Source organism: Sodiomyces alkalinus, assembly GCF_003711515.1.
Source record: "Sodiomyces alkalinus F11 unplaced genomic scaffold SODALscaffold_11, whole genome shotgun sequence".
NCBI classification, from domain to species: Eukaryota; Fungi; Ascomycota; class Sordariomycetes; order Glomerellales; family Plectosphaerellaceae; genus Sodiomyces; species Sodiomyces alkalinus.
Window position 1 is genome coordinate 1,311,336 of NW_021167089.1, and position 19,125 is coordinate 1,330,460.

The 19,125-nt window shown below is 52.7% G+C and overlaps 7 protein-coding genes across 7 annotated transcripts; 1 reads left to right on the forward strand and 6 right to left on the reverse strand.

The window, feature by feature from the left end:
- Positions 1–92: 92 nt before the first annotated feature.
- Positions 93–1,519, reverse strand: SODALDRAFT_320908 (hypothetical protein; the record flags this gene model as incomplete). The annotated part of the gene is made up of 5 exons (XM_028609576.1): positions 93–416; positions 486–531; positions 598–698; positions 760–1,197; positions 1,418–1,519. 5 exons carry the CDS (start codon positions 1,517–1,519, stop codon positions 93–95), a joined length of 1,011 nt encoding a protein of 336 aa, XP_028463419.1.
- Positions 1,520–3,248: 1,729 nt separating this feature from the next.
- Positions 3,249–5,504, reverse strand: SODALDRAFT_320909 (hypothetical protein; the record flags this gene model as incomplete). Its single annotated transcript, XM_028609577.1, has 3 exons — positions 3,249–3,829; positions 3,947–4,951; positions 5,042–5,504. 3 exons carry the CDS (start codon positions 5,502–5,504, stop codon positions 3,249–3,251), a joined length of 2,049 nt encoding a protein of 682 aa, XP_028463420.1.
- A 1,366-nt stretch (positions 5,505–6,870) lies between these two features.
- Positions 6,871–9,242, reverse strand: SODALDRAFT_328986 (membrane protein). Its single transcript, XM_028610822.1, has 4 exons — positions 8,687–9,242; positions 8,367–8,579; positions 7,353–8,214; positions 6,871–7,236 (listed from the first exon to the last, which is right to left on the reverse strand). Exons 1-4 carry the CDS (start codon positions 8,909–8,911, stop codon positions 7,049–7,051), a joined length of 1,488 nt encoding a protein of 495 aa, XP_028463421.1. The 5' UTR covers positions 8,912–9,242; the 3' UTR covers positions 6,871–7,048.
- Positions 9,243–10,281: 1,039 nt separating this feature from the next.
- Positions 10,282–11,495, reverse strand: SODALDRAFT_320911 (coatomer epsilon subunit; the record flags this gene model as incomplete). The annotated part of the gene is made up of 4 exons (XM_028609578.1): positions 10,282–10,390; positions 10,477–10,715; positions 10,823–10,965; positions 11,102–11,495. 4 exons carry the CDS (start codon positions 11,493–11,495, stop codon positions 10,282–10,284), a joined length of 885 nt encoding a protein of 294 aa, XP_028463422.1.
- Positions 11,496–11,608: 113 nt separating this feature from the next.
- SODALDRAFT_363471 (hypothetical protein) lies at positions 11,609–13,254 on the forward strand (the record flags this gene model as incomplete). The annotated part of the gene is made up of 10 exons (XM_028614559.1): positions 11,609–11,615; positions 11,711–11,857; positions 11,908–11,963; positions 12,046–12,059; positions 12,276–12,393; positions 12,456–12,544; positions 12,632–12,719; positions 12,798–12,863; positions 12,979–13,053; positions 13,165–13,254. 10 exons carry the CDS (start codon positions 11,609–11,611, stop codon positions 13,252–13,254), a joined length of 750 nt encoding a protein of 249 aa, XP_028463423.1.
- On the reverse strand, positions 12,948–17,260 carry SODALDRAFT_394638 (RNI-like protein; the record flags this gene model as incomplete). The annotated part of the gene is made up of 3 exons (XM_028615276.1): positions 12,948–14,709; positions 14,814–17,106; positions 17,206–17,260. 3 exons carry the CDS (start codon positions 17,258–17,260, stop codon positions 13,296–13,298), a joined length of 3,762 nt encoding a protein of 1,253 aa, XP_028463424.1. The 3' UTR covers positions 12,948–13,295.
- Positions 17,233–19,062, reverse strand: SODALDRAFT_363473 (hypothetical protein; the record flags this gene model as incomplete). Its single annotated transcript, XM_028614560.1, has 5 exons — positions 17,233–17,419; positions 18,123–18,231; positions 18,483–18,504; positions 18,644–18,913; positions 19,042–19,062. The coding sequence occupies 5 exons, from the start codon at positions 19,060–19,062 to the stop codon at positions 17,233–17,235; spliced, it is 609 nt and encodes a 202-aa protein (XP_028463425.1).
- Positions 19,063–19,125: the final 63 nt, after the last annotated feature.

Below are 19,125 nucleotides of genomic sequence, written 5' to 3' on the forward strand. Positions count from 1 at the left end.
CCTCCTCCTCCTCTGAGGAACAAACAATCAAGCACCGCCTAATGCACGGTAGCTTACGTTTTTGCAACCATTCGTCCGGCTGCAGGCTGCAGCTACATATCCATGATGTTGGGAATCTGGCCGCGGTCGACCAACAAGTTGTCGGACTCAACTGAGTGTTCCGGCTCGGGAACGTCGACGAGCTTGTCCGTCTTCGCAGAGTCAGCTGTTGCCTCATCGGAACGATCTTGTACTGGGGTCGGTTCCGTGCCGGTAGCACGAGCCGCACCATGAAAGGGCTTTACCCAGGTTTCGACAATGTCGGGGTAGCCGTGGCTACCTGGGTGGGTCTGTACCTGGATCTGCGATGTCTTGATTCTGTCAACATGACTATCAACAGGCCGGTTGACAGCAGGATTGACAGCACGATTGGCAGCCTGATCAAGGGCAGGTCGGGCAACTGGCGCAGAGCGGTGCAGCTGCATTCTGTCACTCCTATCCCTTACGTTGTCCCTCCAACGAGAGTGTGGGCCCGGGGTGTTGGTTCTGTTTCTACCACGGGAAGGGCCAGCTTTAGCTGCGTTGCAGTTTCTCTGGGATTCGACATTCGTAACCCACAATTGGATGGCGGCAGCAATATCGCCGGGCATATTCCTTCCGAAACCGATGCCGGGAGTCCGAGTCGTCCTGCTCCCGTTACTGGACCGAGAGCTCTTCGCCTGCAGTGCAGGATCAGTTAGCATTGGCTGTCTGGTAATCGGCATCGTGAGGTCGACGTACTGGCGCTTCAGAAATAAACTGAAAAAGGCATGTAGCCGAATTCAGGTCTGCTTGGGTCTTGGCACCAAAATAGATGGTGGTGCCGGCCATATTGCAGGAAATGAGGGCCTTGGTGATTTTCTCCATCATCTCACATCCCTGCTGAGCATTGTCGTAGCCGCAGTTCGACATGATGCTCGCTAGGGTGCCCGGCGTGCCAGTATTATTCGACAGGTTGAGCATCGCTCGAAAGGGCTGCTCAGCAAAAGCCTCAGGGAACCTCACACAGTCGTATTCGTCAAGCCTAAGCTTTGTATGGTGAGGTTGGAAAGCATTTCCATCGAGTGTAAGTTTCTCCGTCACCACGTTGTTGACAAGAGCACTAGCTGCAGCTCCATGGTTACTCTCGCACAGAATTTTGAATGCTTTTTCTTCTGGATCGAATAGAATCTCGAGTATCTATCAAGATCATAGATGCCCGGACGCGTCAGCGAGGAGGAACGCCCACGGAAGCAGCTGGAGGCAAGATCCGAGAACTGAAATGGCTGAAGATACTTGCACTCGCGTATAGGGTAGCATACAACAACCAGCCAGCAAGATTTCTTGGGAGATATGAGAAGACGGAAAGGGTACAACTGGAGGGGGAAACAAAACTCAGTCTCTAAATCACTTCACTCACCTTACGATCCCTAGCCTTGACATTTTTGATTATATTGAGGGCCATGCCAGGAAGGGGCCTCTTGCCTGGGACAACGAGGATCTCCTCGTAAAGTCGCGCCATAGTGGTGGAGGATGTGACAAGTATGCTGCACCGGCTGAAGGCAGGAGGAGAAGGAAGATAATAAAAAGGGCAAAGCAATGTTGGCCAAGGTTGAAGTTTTCGATTTCGACAAATGGGTTTTTGGAACACAGGAAGTGCTGACGAGACGGGGACCCGTTAGGCTAAGTACCCTCCCTGACCGAGACCGTCGGCTATCATGGAGTGATCAGTGATCACCGGGTGATACGGGGGAGAAGAGGAGGAAAGGTAATAACAAGGCGCTTTCCTGTTGTTTACATCTTCACACAGCCTTGGGCTATGAACTTGGCTATTGATCCCGCTTTGTCAGAATACTGCAGATAGGAAAACGAAGGGATGGCGAAGGATGAGAATTGCAGAGTTAGGGCATGCGAGGGAAGAGTGTGGGTGAGGCTAGAGATATAGATATTGCGTAAATTACTCACATCGCACAGCATAGTGTGCAGCCTCTGGTTAAGAAAGATGGAAGATGGAAGATGGAAGAGATGTTGCTTCTCTGTTTATCTTTGTTTCTTTTGTTCTTGATTTTGTTCTTGTTCTTGTTCTTGTTCTTATTATTGTTATTATTATTGTTATTATTAGTATTGTTGTTGTTGTCGCTGTCGTGGTCGTGCGTCTTTAGTAAAATACATGACAGCACAGGAACAGTCTCAATATTGGAACTTAGGAGGAAAAGACAAAGGAGAGTAGGTAGGTCAGTCAGAGTAGATATGGTGGTAAGTAAGCTGGTGGGAAGGGTGATGAGGAGTTTAAAGGAAAAATCTCCTTGATTAAAGAAGCAGGTAAGCAGGGACCTCCTTCTACTCTTATACTTATACCCTAGGGACTCAAGGAAGGCATGACTGACAATGACAGCCATCTACGACGCCTGCCGCAAATTATGTAAGTTTGCTCCTGCCTCAATCTTGCCATATTTGCCAGACTGCACAGATATAGTACCGCCATTATATAACATTAGTGATTTGACTATTAGTTCTTACCTTACCTTGGATAGGAGGAGATCAACGAATCACAGCTTCAAACATGTTACACCCGTCCAATAGCTACCAATAAATCATGCCCCTTAAGAATCATATTTTATGTAAGAAAATCTCGGATCCAAAATTCTAAACTTCTAAAGCAACGACCCTGCTTCACCCCGGAGTTAAGAACCACCCAGCTACAGACTACACGGCCTAATATAATAGTAATATTTGGGGCTGTAGAGTAACATGAGGAAACATATTCTTCGTTGTCAAGTCCTAGGGATCATATATGCACTTTTTGGGTGATGCTAAGCTACTCAAGAACGTTTGGAGGTTGGTGGGAATATATGGCAGGCCGCAGCCTTATTTCTATGTCCCTCCATCATGATAATGTGGGAGGATCCGTCTGTCTCAATGTGACATGTAGTTCTCCAAAATGGAGTAGATAATATATGTAATTATCCAGGCGTAGAAGCACGTTCTGCACCTAAGTCCCAAGAAACGAAGACCAAACTTCGGTCCTCGATCTTGGAATCGTCTAAGGTATAGTCTATTACCTGAAGCCCCTTGAATCAGCTTTGCTCCTCTTTTCTGTTTTGGGCTGCGTTCTCCGTAAAAGTAAACCATGCAGGCCAAAAGGGTACGTTTCTTCCACAATCCAACCCTTCTGCTGCTGCTGCTGAACGGTGACTTGGTGAGCGTACTGCTAGACCTGTTCCCTCCAAACCCCTTTTCTCCTCCCAAGTCTAACCCTCCTCAAGCTGAAGAACCTCCACTTGCCGCGGCTGCTGAACAGGACCGTCCCCCTCAGCATAGCAGTCCACCCGAGCCTTGCGGAACATAGTCCACGTCTCATACTCTTTATCCGCTCCAAGAACGTGCAGAGCGGGACTGATAACAAACCTGACTCGCAGTTCATTGACGGACGAAGTTGCGGCGGCCGCGGCCTCGGGGCGGTCCTTATCCTTAACCTTGAAGCCGCGGGCCATCATCTCCGAATCGAACAGGTCAACGTGGCGGGGGAAGCTCAGCTTCCACATCTGACGAGACGACATGAAAGCGTCGTCGAGCAGGCGGGCCTTGTAGAACATCTTCTCCAGCCGCCCACGCAGTTCCTGGAACGCTTGGAGGTTCTCGTCCGGCTTGGAGGAGCGGACGAGAAGAGGCTTCAGAACGCGGAGTTGGTGGTCGACTGTGTCGATCCAGGACTGTTCAACTCCAGTGCTCTCATCATTGCTTTGAATCTGGGAGAGCATGTAAGCGCCACTACTACGCCACCAGCAATAGGCGGCAACCTTTTCCGGATCGTTCTCCTGGTCAAGGAAATCTGTAAGAGCACGCCAGTTGTTTGAACTTTGTTAACAGGATAAATTATTATTGTTCGATTCCCCCCCCCTTTCTTCTCGTTTAGATGGGCAGATCACACTGAAACTGTCAGACTCACTGTTGACGATATTCTGGCAGACGCTTCGGAAAGCGTTTCCCATGGAACCGCCCCAAACACCATTAGGACCGAGGCTGCAATACTTCTCAACCTGGGCCCAAAGATAGGCTTCAACGACGCCGGCACGGATAGACGGGTTATCGACGTGATCCTCCCACTCAGGCCATATCTCATAGAGCTTCGTGTAAAACTCGGGGAGCATGCCAGTGGTGGGGATGGGACCCCTGAGAGTACCGCGAGCGAGAACAGCGACCTGGACCTGAAGTGGCTTCCAGACGGACTCTACGACCTTCTCACACGGAGAGGATTGGTTGAGAATGCTCAAGAGAGCACGAGGTTCCGTCAGCTGATACCGGGCGTTGGCTTGCCGAGCCTCAAGCTCCTCTCGCTCCTTGCGCAGAGACTCGATAGTGCAGGCATCAAAATCACGCTGAGTTCGGTAACTTCGGTTCGCCTGCACCTCCTGTTCAAAGGAGTCATGGGCCTGCTGGAGCTGGCGAGCCATCTCATGGAGTTCCGCGTCCTTCTGACGTAGCCGGTTTAGGGCCTCGTGATGTTGCCCCTGCGAGTGGCCCAGGGCTGCGTTGAAGGCTCGAGCGCTGTCCTGGGCCTCCCCAAGGTCGTAGATGAGATCCTCGATTCGGTCCTCTTTCGTCTTGTTTTCATCAAGGGCGTCCATGATGCGACTCTCGAGGGACTTGATGCGGACAGATTGTTCACCGACGAGGCTTACCATCTCCGTCAGAGCGGCGTCGGCGAACGTAGCAGCAGTAGGATTGGTGGTGGCCGTAGCGGGCGTGGCAACGGTCGAGCCGCGAGATGTTGGTCTCTTGCCAGACGATTTGAGCCTCTTCTGGGTTCGGAGTCGCTTGTTGCGAGCCCGGAGCTTTTTCATGTCTTTGCTCATCTTGATAAGCATCTCGCGCTTGTCCTGGTCATTTGCAGAGGGAAGCCAATTCTGCATTGAGGGATGGTTCTCCTCTTCGTCAGTAGTGCCTGACATCTCTGTTGGTGAACACAATCTTGTTAGCATCCTTCTATGTTATCTTATTCTCGGGGTGGGCATGAAACATCAATGCATTGGTAACTACATACCGCTGTCCTCATCAGAAGATTCAGAAGTGAGTACCGAGTGGATTTCGGTGGAGCTGATCGCCGTGGTATTCATGCCCGTGGAATTAAATTGAACATCTCTCTCGGGAGTAGAATGGTAGGACGAAACTAAAAGACTCTGATTAGGAGGCTCTTCGCGAGCTCCAGCGAGTCCAGCATAATCACCACTACCGAAACGCAGGGACGAAACTCCCCCCTGGGTATCTCGTTGTTCGGTGTCTTCCCTACTGGATGCCCGAAGTTCAAGCGAATCAAGCTGATCCGGTTGGGACTGAGTCTCTTCAGCGCGATCCTCGATGGTACCCATGCGCATTCCGTTGCCGAAGTGTCTTCGGAACTGACGATCCCATTCACTGAGTACCTCCTGTTGGTGCTGATCTGGCAGAGGGGCAGGAGCTGAGGTCTTGATTCGGATGAACGTCTTGCGAGGAGTGATATCGGACATGATGCAAAGACAAGCGGAGGGGCTTTTCTGATGGATAAGTCGGATTAGCAGACTGCATAGATGGAGTTCCTTCGCATCTGGTCAAGAAGCAGCACGGTAGCTCAGGAGTTGAGTAGAAGAATGGATACTCACTGCTAGTTGCGAGTGTCTAGGCAAGATATTTGCGGTGGCAGGTCCAAAGACAGCAACCGTGCAACAGAAGATGATGGCTGGGGATGACAAAGAAAGACGTAACTCGTGAAAACTTCCCAGAGGACCTGGACCTCTATTGAATAGGGAGGTGGATGCTTAAGAAGGAGAAGCAATATTTGCTCTCCCTTTTTGAAGAAGGAGAGCTCGAATATGAGAGAGAAAAGGATAGAGACAGGGAAGAGAGTCGAAGATGGTTGTTGGCTGTGGAGAGGATCTTGATACCCGTAAACTAAAAGGGAAACAGAAGATACAGCAGAAGGGCAGAGAAGAAATAGTTGTGCAATTCTCTCGGGAGGGAGGGAATAGGATCAAAGGGGTTGGTTAACCGCGAAAAGTTGAGAAGACAATAGGAAGACCTCTATGTGACTATGTGTTGTGAGCTCGAATATAATAGCAGTTGTCAATAAGCCGAGTAATTCATAGGCATAGTGACGAAGATTAGAATGGGAATAGAAACGAGGCATGAGCACATCTGGAAAGTCTACTGTAGACCGATTTACTGTCATCTGGTTAATCGTGTATAATGGCTATTCAGACTCCTTCCATCCGAGTGTTCAGATGGAAGGAGGGCAATGGATAGATATATTACTTCGATTTACGGTTCATTATCAATGGTAACTTTATAGAACGCACCGAGCTATTTTTCTGAATTAGATAGGCAGGTAAGCACTGCTTCAGAGATATTGGAAACTGCCCAACACTTAAAGAGTAAGCGGGACGCAGGTTCTGGATTCGAACATAACTATTCTAGTGTCTTGAAAATTCGAGTTGAACTATCAGACTTGGGGAAGCTATATAGTCTATACTCTATAGTAAGAAAGGTATTTAGATAGAGGCCATTTTCAAATTCTCACTAGGTAGGAAGTACGGATAAGACCTATCGAGAGGACTTAGATTAAGACTCACTGAATAGGAGTAATTCGGCCAGTTTCTTTCCTTAATATTCCCTCACATCTTGCTCCCAGCTCCTCCCGAGACTGCTAGAAACGGTAGACAGCCCTATTCCTGGACGGCATACGATGATACAAAAATGGGAACTCTCGGAAGACGATCCGTACTTGGGAGGTTCGTACCGAACAGGAACAATGCTACGGAGAGCCTGGAGAAACGGTATGAAAACAGACGCACAGCATCAGCATCAGCATGTGCATGTGCATATGCATACATATCATTCTCTTGCAATTCGGTCAAGGCGCCGAACAATTATTCTATGTGCTTGCGCGAATAGTCTATCATAGTCTATCTGAAATTCAAGGCTCCGGCTCATACCTCTTCCATGGTCTTTAGGGATTTGTGATTTGTGGCCCTCACGAAACTTATCCAGTCGAGCGCGAAGTTTGAGTTTCTGGTCTTCATGCGACCAACGTCTTGTCATCCTGACCGTGGATAGTCTCGTCTTGGTCCTGGGGCATAGAAGTTGACGGCTTCGCATGGACGTCGTCATCTCGTCTCAATCGCCAACCTCCTCTCCATCCAATCCACCGCTGTTCACGAGGTCCCCTCGCAAAGCCGACAACAACGGATAATGCGACGAAACCAACTGTCAAAAGAAGAGAAAAAGAGAAAAAAAAAACCCCGTCAGATGAGTATTCCCTTGATAAGTTCGATAGGGGTTGTAGAGAGACAGGACCGTAGTTGTGATGGGAAGAAACATACTGCTAGCACTCCCGCTCCACGTCCACCCTCCTGCAGCGTACAACCTGTTGCCGACAGCCGTACCGGTGAGCTGCCCGCAAAACGCTGACACCATATACGCCGTGTTGACGCGGTTGCTCGCCTTGGCATCGATCGAGTAGATGGCGGCCCGGTTGGCGATCTGGGACATCTGAATACCGGTGTCTCCGAAGACAGCCTGGATGATCGGCCCAGCGACGGTCGTCTCGCCGGTCCACGTACCGATGACGACGCCCACCAGGGTGAGGACCTGCCCGACGAGGGACGCGAACGTGGACACGAACCGGTCGACGACGAACCGCCCGTACAGAGGCCCGCCGACGATGCCGACGACGCCGATGAGGGAGAACAGCCCGATGACGAGCGAGCCGTACTCGTAAGGCGGCGACGACAGCAGGAAACTCAGGGTGGTCCAGTAGGATGTGAAGACGGCGCTGCAGAGGAAGACGATCAGGCAGGCCTGCACGAGGACGGGTTCCTGGACGAGGATGGTGACGATGGTCCACAGGGCGCGGAAGTAGTTGAGCCCGTCCGGGTTGGCAGAGGGGTAGTCGGGCATGAACACGAAGAGCAGGGCGGCGAGGAGCCACTGCGCGCCGAACGAGAACCAGTATATGTTCCGCCAGTCGGTGAAGCTGGCGACGATGCCGGAGAGCAGGCGGGCCACGAGCATGCCGAGCATGAGACCCGACACGACGATGGACAGGGCGGTTCCTTTGCGCCGCGGGGGCGCGATGTCGCCGACGAGAGGGAGCATGAGCTGAGGGGTGACGGTGGTGGCGCCGCAGATGAAGGAAAGTGCCGAGAAGGCAGCGAATGAGTCGGTCACACAGAGTCCTAGCCACTATGAAGAGCATGAATAAAATGTGTGAATAATGCCAGTCAAACCTAGGCAACGTTCCCCGTTCCCCGTGCCCCGTGCCCCCCTTCTCCTCCGACCTCCCCCTCCCCCTTTTGGTTTCTTTTTCCTTCGAGAATGAGAAGAGGTGAACATACCAGCATTGAGGTAATCCAAATCAAGCCCAAAACGAAGGGCCTCCGCCGGAGCATGTCTCCCAGGGGACATATGAAGAGTAAGCCGGCGGCATAACCGGCCTGCATCAGGGTCGCGACGGAGGATGCACGTTCAAAGCTGACATCGAATGTCTCGGCAATCCTGTTCAGTACCGGCTGGTTGTAATACAAGTTGGCGACAGAGATGGTGGCGGCCTGTCCCGGTGGTTAGACCTTGGAACCAGTTTTCGGGGTCTGGGGGTCTGGGGTGTCCAGTTTCGCTCTTGAATCAATGAATACGTTATAGGTAGGTAGACACGTACGAGGGCATACAACATGTTCAGACCGTAGCCGAATTCCGGTGGATCGCCGGGGTCATACCTCAGCCTGCGTGGCGTCCAGGTCATGACGGCGAGGACCAGGCCGAGAAGCCCTTGCTTCGATGGAGTGTCGGCATCCTTCGTCTCGGGACCGGAGTTGGGCTGCGGTGTTGGCGTCTCATCCGGTGGGTCTTGCACATCTTCGTTGCGAGCTGCTGTGGAAGTCATTTCTGCTGGTTTTCGGGGCACTTGAAAGTTGACGCCAAAGCAACACAGTCGTTGAGCCGACAGAAGCACCGATGGGACGGTGGTGAACTCAGTCGCGACTCGCCGGCGCAGTGCAGATGACCAGATGATCGGCTCAACTCAAGAACAAACCCTTGTCTTGTGATCCTCGAAATCCGGCGAAAGTCCGGTGGAGCTCATGGACAATAAATAGGCAAATCCCTTGGATATAGAATAGATAGCGGCTTCAAATTGGAAACTCTCGTATGAGTCTTCCGGGAGAAGTGATGGAGGTTGGGAAAGCTTGTTGTTCCATCACAAAGCCTCCCTCCCGTTATCCCCATGATAGAGAAGGAGACGGAACCGTTTTGGTTAAAATCATTTAACCTATTGGATCTAACTAATAAAAGATGGAGATTCGGAGAAAAATCCTTGATGGCGCGATATCGGCAGGGGATAACCGATTTGTCGTGATTGGAATCGCAACGACGTAATAGGTAATGCGGATACGGAGACACCCGGCGGCTTGGCGCTAATTATATCAATTAATTATAAAGGGCCAACGTCTATCACTTCGCTGCCTTACATGTACCCATCCCATACATAAACCCATAAATATTATCACGGCGAGAACGACTAGTTAATATGAAAATGTCCTCGATCACAACTCGTAGGACGAAATAGGTCGTGTTGACGGGGCATAGAAAAAGGTGAGCTGGGACGAGGGGAAATGCCAGGATACCTCGAATGTAGGTAGCCCTCGGTGGGCTGGCCTCCTATTTATATCTGATGTAAGTAATAAAGCAGCTTGTGGTAGAACTCGGACAAAGGGGCATTCGGCTACTCATTTAGCTAGGATCGCCTTGCGCGGTACATTATCTATAGATGATGCTAAGCAGAGTAAGTTCGAGATCCTCCCTCTATCCCATGCGCCCATCAGTCTCTTTTGATTTGTGATCCTACCTCTTGTGTTCTGTTCTCTGCATGAGAAGAGGCCCAACTTCTGCTTCTCTCCTATGCGTTATGACGACTTTGGGGATCTGGCGTTGACAAGATAGGACAGGAAACCGTCTCAGACTTTCGTGAGCTTTCGTTAGCAAGGGAATGGTCCATCCTGGTAGTCAGGGGTAAGTAACGGGTAGTCTCTCTTCATATCAAGACGACATGCACTTCATCTCGTTGGTCTCATGAGTCTCTCATTTCCAACCAGAATCACGCAGACCCAAAGCTTGGTGAAGTAGGCAGTTTCGCTTTTGTCTCTTAACATGTTAACGAACCCATACGCCTCATGGTGAACGTCTCCTGCATGGTACTCCATCCAAAGCACAGCCCTTCCACCCCCCACGGTACCTGCTTACAAGGGGCTTCCAATTCTACGCCGACACCTTGGCGCTGTATTTCGTGGCAGCCTTATCGAAAAGGGCGCTTTTCTCCTCGAGGTCGGCGAGAAGAAGATGTGTGGGCGCCGCGGCCTCTAGGTTCCTGTTGTACGGTTTCCGAGTCAGCCATGCCCCCCGCCAACACGTTCGTCCTTCTCTCGACTGCTCGTCATGGGATCGGAGACTCACGCTCTCATTTTGGAGGGATCCCGGCCGGTGACCACTGCAAGGACAAACAGATTCGCAATGGCCTCCGCATTGGTCGGGTCCTTGTTGAGGGCCTGCTCCAGGGCGGCCTGGGCCTCTTCTGTCCTGCCGAGATGCAGCTCAGCCACGGCCTGCGACACGAGCGACGCAACGGACGAGGTGGCCGGGGCTTGTGCGAGCTCTTCGAACACGTAGAATGCTTGTTGGTACTTCTCTCCGCCCTGTTCGTTTGGTGTTTGGTGACGCCAAGATGTATTAGCCAAAGGAAGAGGGAAAAGCAAAGAAGACGCGAGACTGGGCCGCAGGGAATGTAGGAGTGCGAACACACCTGGCGCAGGCCGACCCAAGATTCTGCAAGGTTGACGAGCAGGCTATCCTGCGCCCACCTCCTAGCGGCGGTGACTTCCTTAAGGGCAAGGTCGTTCCTGTTCTGTTGGAGATGAATCTGGACAATAAGAGAAACAGCATCAACTGTAGACACAGAGCAGATGCAAAGTCAGCTTGGGTATTCTTTCTCCTCGCCTCTTTCTCCCCTCCCCCGTGTCTCCATCTCCTGTGGTCTGTGGTCTGTGGTCTGTGGTGGTTGGGTACAATCCGGGACACGTACGGCTTCCCTGGTGCTGTGATAGCAGAGCAATGGCCTCTTCCGGGTGTCCTGCCGCTTGCAGAACTGTGCCTCCAATAACTTGTACGGTAGAGTTACCGGCGTGGGATTCGGCGAGTGTTTTGATGGCAGCCACGGCCTCGTCTGTCTGGCCTAGGGACTGCTGGGCTAGTGCGCCAATGGAGGCGAGCTCGGGCTCAGACTCCCCCTGGACTTCGGCGAGAACATCCTCAAACTGGCCAAGGGCAATACGTGCGCGCAGGACTAGAACTTGGGCGGGTAGGGCATTTTCGGGAGAGAGCGCCGAGGTGTCGTAGTCGATAACTTCTTGGTACTGGCCCTGGTGGAAGTGGTTGTGGATGTTGATCAATTCGCCTTCGGCTGAGTAGGGATCCATATTATCGGTATGGCGTAAGGGCTCGAATGGACGGTAGAAAGGCGTTTGTTCGTCGCAAGGGTAAACGTTTTGATCGTGGAGGGTTTTGTTTCGACTTGCTGTCTTGCTTCACGATGAGCTGTGAATTATTATTAACTGTTCATTTGCTAATAATTAATATGGTACGTACTTCACTTCGGACTTCAAATGCGAACACCGACCGACCTCTGAGGGAGCGGTCGTCCAGGAAAGGAGATGCGGGGCGAGAGAGACATGCCCCGTGCAGGGCTTAGTCAGGAACCGCTTCAGGTTGAACGACCTGGAGTACTTTCCTCGACAGCTTGATGTTGCCGCTATCTTCCGCGACGATGGACTGAAGACTTGTATGTGACGTTGTTTATATCATCTATTCATGAGAAACAGGAGCTGTCAGCTACCAATCTCGCTTTCGATTTCCTCCGGTCTCTCCGCGAACCTTGGGACGTCCAAGTACGGAGTAGAATCACTGAGGGCCAAGTACCTAGATAGAGTAAGGTAGGGAGGGCAACAAAAGGCAACAACGTCCCCTCAGCCGACACCACCCGCGTACCTTAAGGTACCTTAGTTACCCCCTATTAGGCCCGGCGTTGGGCAATAGGATTGCCGTCGTCATGTTACTCCGAGCCAGAATAGCATAAACACTAACATCGCTTTTCCTTTTTCCCTCCTCTTTTCTCCTGCCCCCTTCTTTGCCCTTTCCTTTCCCACTTCTTTTCTTTTAATTTTCCAAGTTAATTATAACGGTAACGTGGATTCCCTGAGGAAGGCTGTGATTATTGGTACGACAGTTTCAGCCTCTCTTACCCCCTTCACCCGGGGCGCAAAAGGCGCCGAAGAGGAAGTTGTTCCCGCTGCAAACAAGTACGAGGATATGCCCAAGGTAGGTCAAGTCCTTGAGTTCTGCGTAGGCGAACTACGCCTAAGGAGTGCTGATGCCGCCAGGGTCTCACCACTGACCAGCTCGACAACAGGACGACGACCGCTATGACGTCCAACGACGCCGTCAGCTCAAAGGCTGAAGAAGCGCAAGCGTTCTAGAGAAAAGTTCGCGAGTCTCTTCATATTTCCTATGAGGAGCTAGAAGAGTGCGAAAATGACAAAGAGGCGGAACGCGCGAGAATTAATGCCCAGACTGAGAGGACGACCACCCGCCAGGCATTACGTGAAGCCCGGTTCTCCAACCACAAGAGTACCAGGGGACACAATGTCTTTTTCCCTGCTATATCCGAGGAGATAATGGAATGGCGGAACCAGCGAATTGCCATGATTTGGCCCGTCGATTAGGTTCAGACCGAGGCTGAATTCGAACGTATGTATGCTGCGCGCAACAGGGCTGCATCTAGCTGCGCAGTCCTGCCTCGAAAGAGTTAAATGGTCATCGGGTAAAGGTTGGTGGATTATTCTTAGGCTCGGTGGCAGTATTACAAGAGGCTAGGTATTGAATTAGGAGTCTAGTGAACCAAAGCATACTGTGAATCATGATCGCTTCCATTTTGACCACCATCCCAAATACATCCCCCGGAACATCGCTTATAGAGAAGTAAGACGAGGAGGGGAAGAAAAAGTACAGAAAAAAAAAAAAAGACAAGAGAGAGAAAGGAAATGGATTCCATTCCAGTTCAACGCCCGACCATGCATGCCAATCCTCTAGCCCTTCCCGCACCAAACCTCAAATCGTCATCCTTCGGACCTGGACAACGATGGGCCCGACTCCGCATGCGGGTTCACCCGTCATACGTAAATACAGAGAGTAAAGGCAGCCCTCTACATGAACCGGTCCAACTAATCTTCCACTGCGCTCTCGTCCGGGGCAGCACCCCCATCTGGCCGCGTCTCGGCAGCCTTCACACTGGGCGACAGCACCTGAACATTGCCGCGGGCCTTCTCCTGGCTCTCGACGAAACGCTCCCAATATTCCGGGTCCAGCACGCGGAGTGCTTCGCGGATCTGCTCGCGGTCCTCGCGGAACAGCCGCACCACGCCCTTCTCGCGCATCTTCCGGCTGAGGTCCGGGTCCTGCAGTTCCTCCACCATCTCCTGCATGGCCGCGACGTGGTTCGGTTCCACCAGCGTCTCGTCCAGCCCGTTGAGCAGGTCGAAGTACTCCGGCTTGATGATGCCCGAACGGAACATGTGGCCCGTGCGGAGCATGCGGCCTTCTTCCTCGGCGAGCGCCCGCGACGAAAGCGACATGGCCGAGTTGGTCCGCGAGAGGCTCGGCCGCACCTCGAGGTCGAAGTCGTCTTCGGCGTCCGAGGGGATCGCGACCTGTTCGGGTTCGACTTCCGCCGGCAGAGATGGTGTTGCATCCGCGAGCAAACCGGCCCCTCCGCCCACCCGCGTGTCAGGGAACTCGTCCTCGAACCGCTTGATGATGTTGGCCAGTGTCGTATCGAGGAAGAGAAGCTTGCGGAGGTTTTCCTCGTCGCTGGCGTGGGCCTTCGCCCGGGCCACAGCCGGCTGCAGACGGATCCTGATCTTACGTGCCGCAGCGAGCAGGTGCTTCGACATATCCTTGGCCTTTGCAGATGGGAGTTTGGGTCCTATCATGGTCGGTGTTTCCACGCCTTCCTCCTTACCTCCATCCTCGGCCTCTTTCGTGAACTCGACCGACTGCCGGCGTGAGTCGTCGCCTCTGTTTTCCAAGCAGCAAGTCAGGGCCTTTACCAGGCCCGTGCCGCCAATCACGTAGTCATCATCTGGCGCAGACTCGTGGTCGGATGGACATTCGTCCTGGTTGAGCACGTCATGACCGACCAGGTGGACGAGGACGTCTGGGTAAGGAGGCTCCTGGCCCTCAGGGACAGCGTGACCATCTGCCAAACCTTGCACGGCGGAGCTGATTTCCGCGATGGGGATGCGCTGCATATTGCGCAGACAGTATGCCACGACCTGCTTTGCCATAGCCTTGACCACCTCGCCCGACCTTTCGCTCGGCACGTCGATATCGACACATATAATCGAAGGAGACACCCGCGTCGCCGCCAGGAGAGAAGCGTACAGGGCGCAAGCTTCCTCGCGCGACTCTTCTGTGGTGGCGTCGGCCAGCTTGACCAACTTGGGGTTCTCCAGGAAGCTGATATGAGCCAGCCCATGCACTTCCGGAAGAATCTCGGCGAGAGCAATGGCCTGCTCTGAAGTCATGGAGACGTCTGCTAAATGAATGCGCTTCAGATTTTGCAGCTTGGGGAGATACCTACCGTCGAAGATGTCAGTTAGAACAATGCGCGAAGAAATTGGATGAAAGGGCGGGGAGAAAGGGGGATCCGAAAGGGGACCAGTCCCTGTGGTAGTACATACTTCCGCAGGAGGCCGACAGCACTGGGCTCAGAACTACACAGTTCCTGGTTGTGCGAGAGGTCGATGAACCGTAGGTTTTTCAACGGAAGAAGCTTGGGGAATATCTTGCATAATGAGCCTGGGCGCAGGTTACACTCCGCCAAGCTGAGACCCCAGAGCGGAGAATTGTCCGAGATGGATTGGGCGAGCACTTCAATACTTTCGCGAAGATCATTCCCGCCAAGATCAAGACCCTCGCAGTGGCCGCTCGAGATAAACCTGGCCACGTGCTCCAATCCAATGTTGTCGATGTTGTTGTGGGGGAGACCGAGGCGGCGTATGCCGCATTCGATGATGCCGTCGATGAGAGTACCGAGATCGCTCGATGAGGGGTTAATGCCGCCAATGTTGAGGAGTTCAAGAGTCGGTCCACCCAGGCGCTGGGCGAACGCCTTCGAGACTAGACCCGCTAATGTGATATGTTCTCGGCTCCCGTTGTTGTCGTTGCTGCTTCTGGCAGTGGTGGTGGCGCCGATGCTGGTGCCGGTGGTGTTAATCTGAGAGCGTTGTCCTTGTCCGTTTTGGGTCGCAAGTGCTACCGACCTGGGAAACGGAACCATGGAAAGATCGAGATATTTAAGGCTCCGGCAGAGATATATGAACAAGCAGATATGTTTCCAGCCTTCGACTCCAAACTTATTTTCTTTCAGGACCAGACGTTCCACGAAGCCGCCTTGCTGGGCAAGACCGTCGGGATGGGTAGCAAGCCTCCGTCTCCTGGTTTCCGGCAGTTTGGCTGCTAGAAGTCCAGCCAGTATCACTCGCAGTCCTTCGTCTGAGAGTCCACAGTTCTCGAGAATGACTTCCTTGACTGGAACGACTGCCAGGTAGTCTCCCAGCGTTATTAGGTCAGGTAGCTGAAGCCAATAGCCGGTTAGGTCAAGCTTGTCTACTACGCCTGGGCGAGTGGAGCTGTTGGCCGGGTCGCTGAGTTGCTCCGCGATCTTTTTCAAGATGGGCGTCTCACGCAGTTGACAGCATCGGCGGTATATCCTGACGGGGTTTGTCGTAGGCGCAGATGTTGTCTTCCGGCCACCGTTGCCCGTCGTCCCGGATTGTGATGTCTCCGCCGAGGAATCGCTATCGTCGAAACGAATCTCCATGGGAATGGTGCCATTGGCCTCGGCTTGTTTCCGCTTCTTTTCCTTCCTGGCCTTTCGTTCCTCCTCGCTCTTCTTTTTCTTCTCCTTTTTCTTGGCCTCCCTCTCCTTGTCGGCCATGCCGGTTGCTCCTGCGCTTGTTGGTGGCGTAGTAGGTGGTGGCGTAGTGGGAGTTGAGCCCGGCTTCGCGGGCCCTCCCTTTGCCGCCTTATCATCCTTGATCTCTTTAGAGCCTGAGGATTCGTTAGGGCCTGGGGGTTCCTTGGGTATCTCCGTTCCCTCCTTCTCGGGCTCTTTCGGGAGAGGCTCTCCGGTGGCCTTGACGACGCCCTCGTGCTCCTTCTGGATTTCCAAGCTCTTGGGATGTTTAAGAGCCTCCCCCTCCCCCTTCTCGGTCATCTTACGCTTCTGGGTCTTGTCCGACAATGCTGGCTTCGCAGAAGACGGGTCGGGGTCGGCATATTTCGGCTGGGGTGCGATCTCGACATCGACGCTGAAGGCGACCCTGCGAAGGTTGGGTTGTCGGAGCTGAGGAAGAGGGCAGCGTTCACGGTTCCGGTCGACGTTCAAAACTCTCCGCTCAACCAGACCGTGGTTGTACTTCTGTCCCGGCGTTAGGCCCCCCGTAGAGGACAACCTACGGAAAACTCCGAGGAAGCTAGCCTGGCCGCGGCCAGGGGGCGCAGGTGTATAGGGCTGGTCCCCCTCCGGTTTGTTTGCATGTTGCAAGACAGCGTGCCGAGGCGGGGAATAGCGAGGGGGAGGTGCTGGTGGGAACTCTTTCTCTTTCGGCGAGGCGCTCTGGGGCTGGTTTGTCGCCTGGTCGCCATTAATATGATGTTGCGTGGGAGAGGAGGAGAATTTGGACGAAAGGCTGGAGAACCACGAATTGCGGCGGCTGGGAGATGTGCCGTTCGCTCCCGGGCTCTTGTCGCCAGAGTCAGATCGTTTCAAGGGGGGCCGTGGCGTGGGTATGGGTCTGGATGCCGTGTTCGTGTTCTCGCTACCGCCGCCATTTGATTGAGGCTTTGCGCCGTTGCCGTTCGCGGCCGGTATTGGAGATGACGAGCGAGGAGTCTCCTGGGAAGGGGGAGAAACAGGTGTGGGTTTTCGAGTCGTAGCAATCTTGGAGCCCTTATCTGCAGGACAGAACGCTTGGTTAGTGGCGGTCATGGGACAGACAAGACGGCAGCTATGCTGCTATCGCCCGGCATCATGTGAAGACTAGGACGCAAGTCGAGAGAAAGAAATACCTCTGGCAGAACCGTGGGTCATCCAGCTCACGTCAACTCCATGAACTTGCTCCATATTGTGTTGTCGCAAATGTCGAAGACCGAGAGAGTGGCATCAAGACGATGTGATGTGTATGGAATGAGTTGAGACCGGAGGCGGAAGGGCCCGGTGAGTTGTGAGAGCCGAATCTGGGTCGAAGAGAGGATATGATGGGCTGGGTGATATGGACTCGCTCTATGTTGAAAGCCGCTGTAGAAGAAGACGGGATAAATTCATATGAAGGAACTGGAGTGTGCTTGCCCGGGGACGGACCCGGCTTGAAGGGGAGAAGTTTAGGTATATCGAAGACGGGAGTGGTGCGGAGCTGATGTGCTCGACATGTACCAAGGTATCTATGTACTCCGTAATCCGCAACCCCGAATTTCGCGAGGGTACAAAGAAATACTTTTGTAGTGTACTAACATTAACTTGTACTCCGTGCGGAGGACAAAGTAAAAGACAGGCTGCCCGCCCAATGAAGTAAGGTAAGCTAATAAAAGTGCTACAGATGCACACTTACTCAGACAAAGTACCGAATCATTCACAATTCAACTCTTATCGTAAGGTAGGTAAGGTAGTGTAGAGCAATAAGCGATTCTAATGGGTTCCGGAGGCAATTCAGAGCCCCACTTTTGCTTCTCTTGGTGGGGGATCTACCTGGGTACCACCCTACACTAGACAAAATTCAGAATTCGGACAGGGAGCGGGGTAATTAATTACGAAAGGCATTGACTGTCGTTGGATTCCGTGTCGATATGGTCCGTGGTCGACTACGTTGTACGTCTGAGGGATCCGTTTTCGTTCTTCAGGTAATAATTAACCCGCCGATGGGAAATAATACTGCGTAGGTCTAGTGCTCCAGATAATTAGTGTGTAAATAAATACGTAAAAATGATACCTCGTAATAGAAGTCTTTATAGAAGCGGTAGCCGAGCCTCCTGCCCTGGGGTCTTGTGGTGAGAGCCGCTCGTTCTGGTTCGCTGAGGACATCGCGTCAATGCCCATGGCTGGGTTGCAGGGCACAGCACTTCATCACAGCAAGGATTGTCGTCACTTGGTTGCGGCGTGTCGTTCTATTAAACTCCGTGCGATTTATGACTCTCTCGTTCCACGATGCCCGGAATTGGGTCGGAAGAAAGGTGCCCCATATACACACACCTCCATCGACTCACTGCCAGTACACTACACGAGGTACGTAACTTGCCTATTCGTACTCAGTAATTCCTTACTTCGCAACTTGATGTTAAATAATCGCCACCCTGAAACCCTGTGGCGCAGAGCTACTGAAGATCGTGTCAAATTAAGGTATCCGTTACCTAACGTACGAATCCACTACTTCTATCGCGAGGAAAAGGTTATTCATCCCACATCATCCAACACTCCTAAGATGAGTAATGCTTCTCAAGGTATCTAGGTAACCAGCACGGGGATGACTGTTTCCCCCAGCCCAGCATTCGCCGTCTCGTGACGACGTTCTTGGTTTTCCTTGACCCAGATCTGCATCGCGATTAGACAGGTACCAAATCTGGGGGACCAGGGCGCAGTGTCTCGTGGCATATCCGTGTTGTCGTTGGTCACTTGGAGGGCCGAGGGCTCCGCTTGGTACCGTGGGAAACCAAACGTCAGAGCTCCACCAAACGGCTCCCGTCGTCGGAAAAGAGCCGTGGAGGAACAAATCATTGGGCCATTCTATACCAGAGAAAACGGTGCAGCAGTTCAAGGGTGGAAAGACTCAGAGACTGACTAAATGGGTTACTCCTTGCTGCAGTATCAAGACCCGCGATCTCTAATAATTACGGATACTATGGGCAGCATACGTGATTTGTCCGACAGGTCATGCTGATCTACTACGGATAAGGACCCTTGAGCTGCACGAGGTAGGTAAGCAATGCGCCTTGAGC

Bases quoted from the DNA above. Each gene is read 5' to 3' on its own strand.
- SODALDRAFT_328986 (XM_028610822.1), bottom strand. From the start codon at position 8,911: ATGACTTCCACAGCAGCTCGCAACGAAGATGTGCAAGACCCACCGGAT. The intron at 8,580-8,686 runs GTACGTGTCTAC...CCACCGGGACAG, and splicing joins TGAACATGTTGTATGCCCTC to GCCGCCACCATCTCTGTCGC. The intron at 7,237-7,352 runs GTATGTTTCTTC...TTCTTTTGACAG, and splicing joins GTGGAGCGGGAGTGCTAGCA to TTGGTTTCGTCGCATTATCC.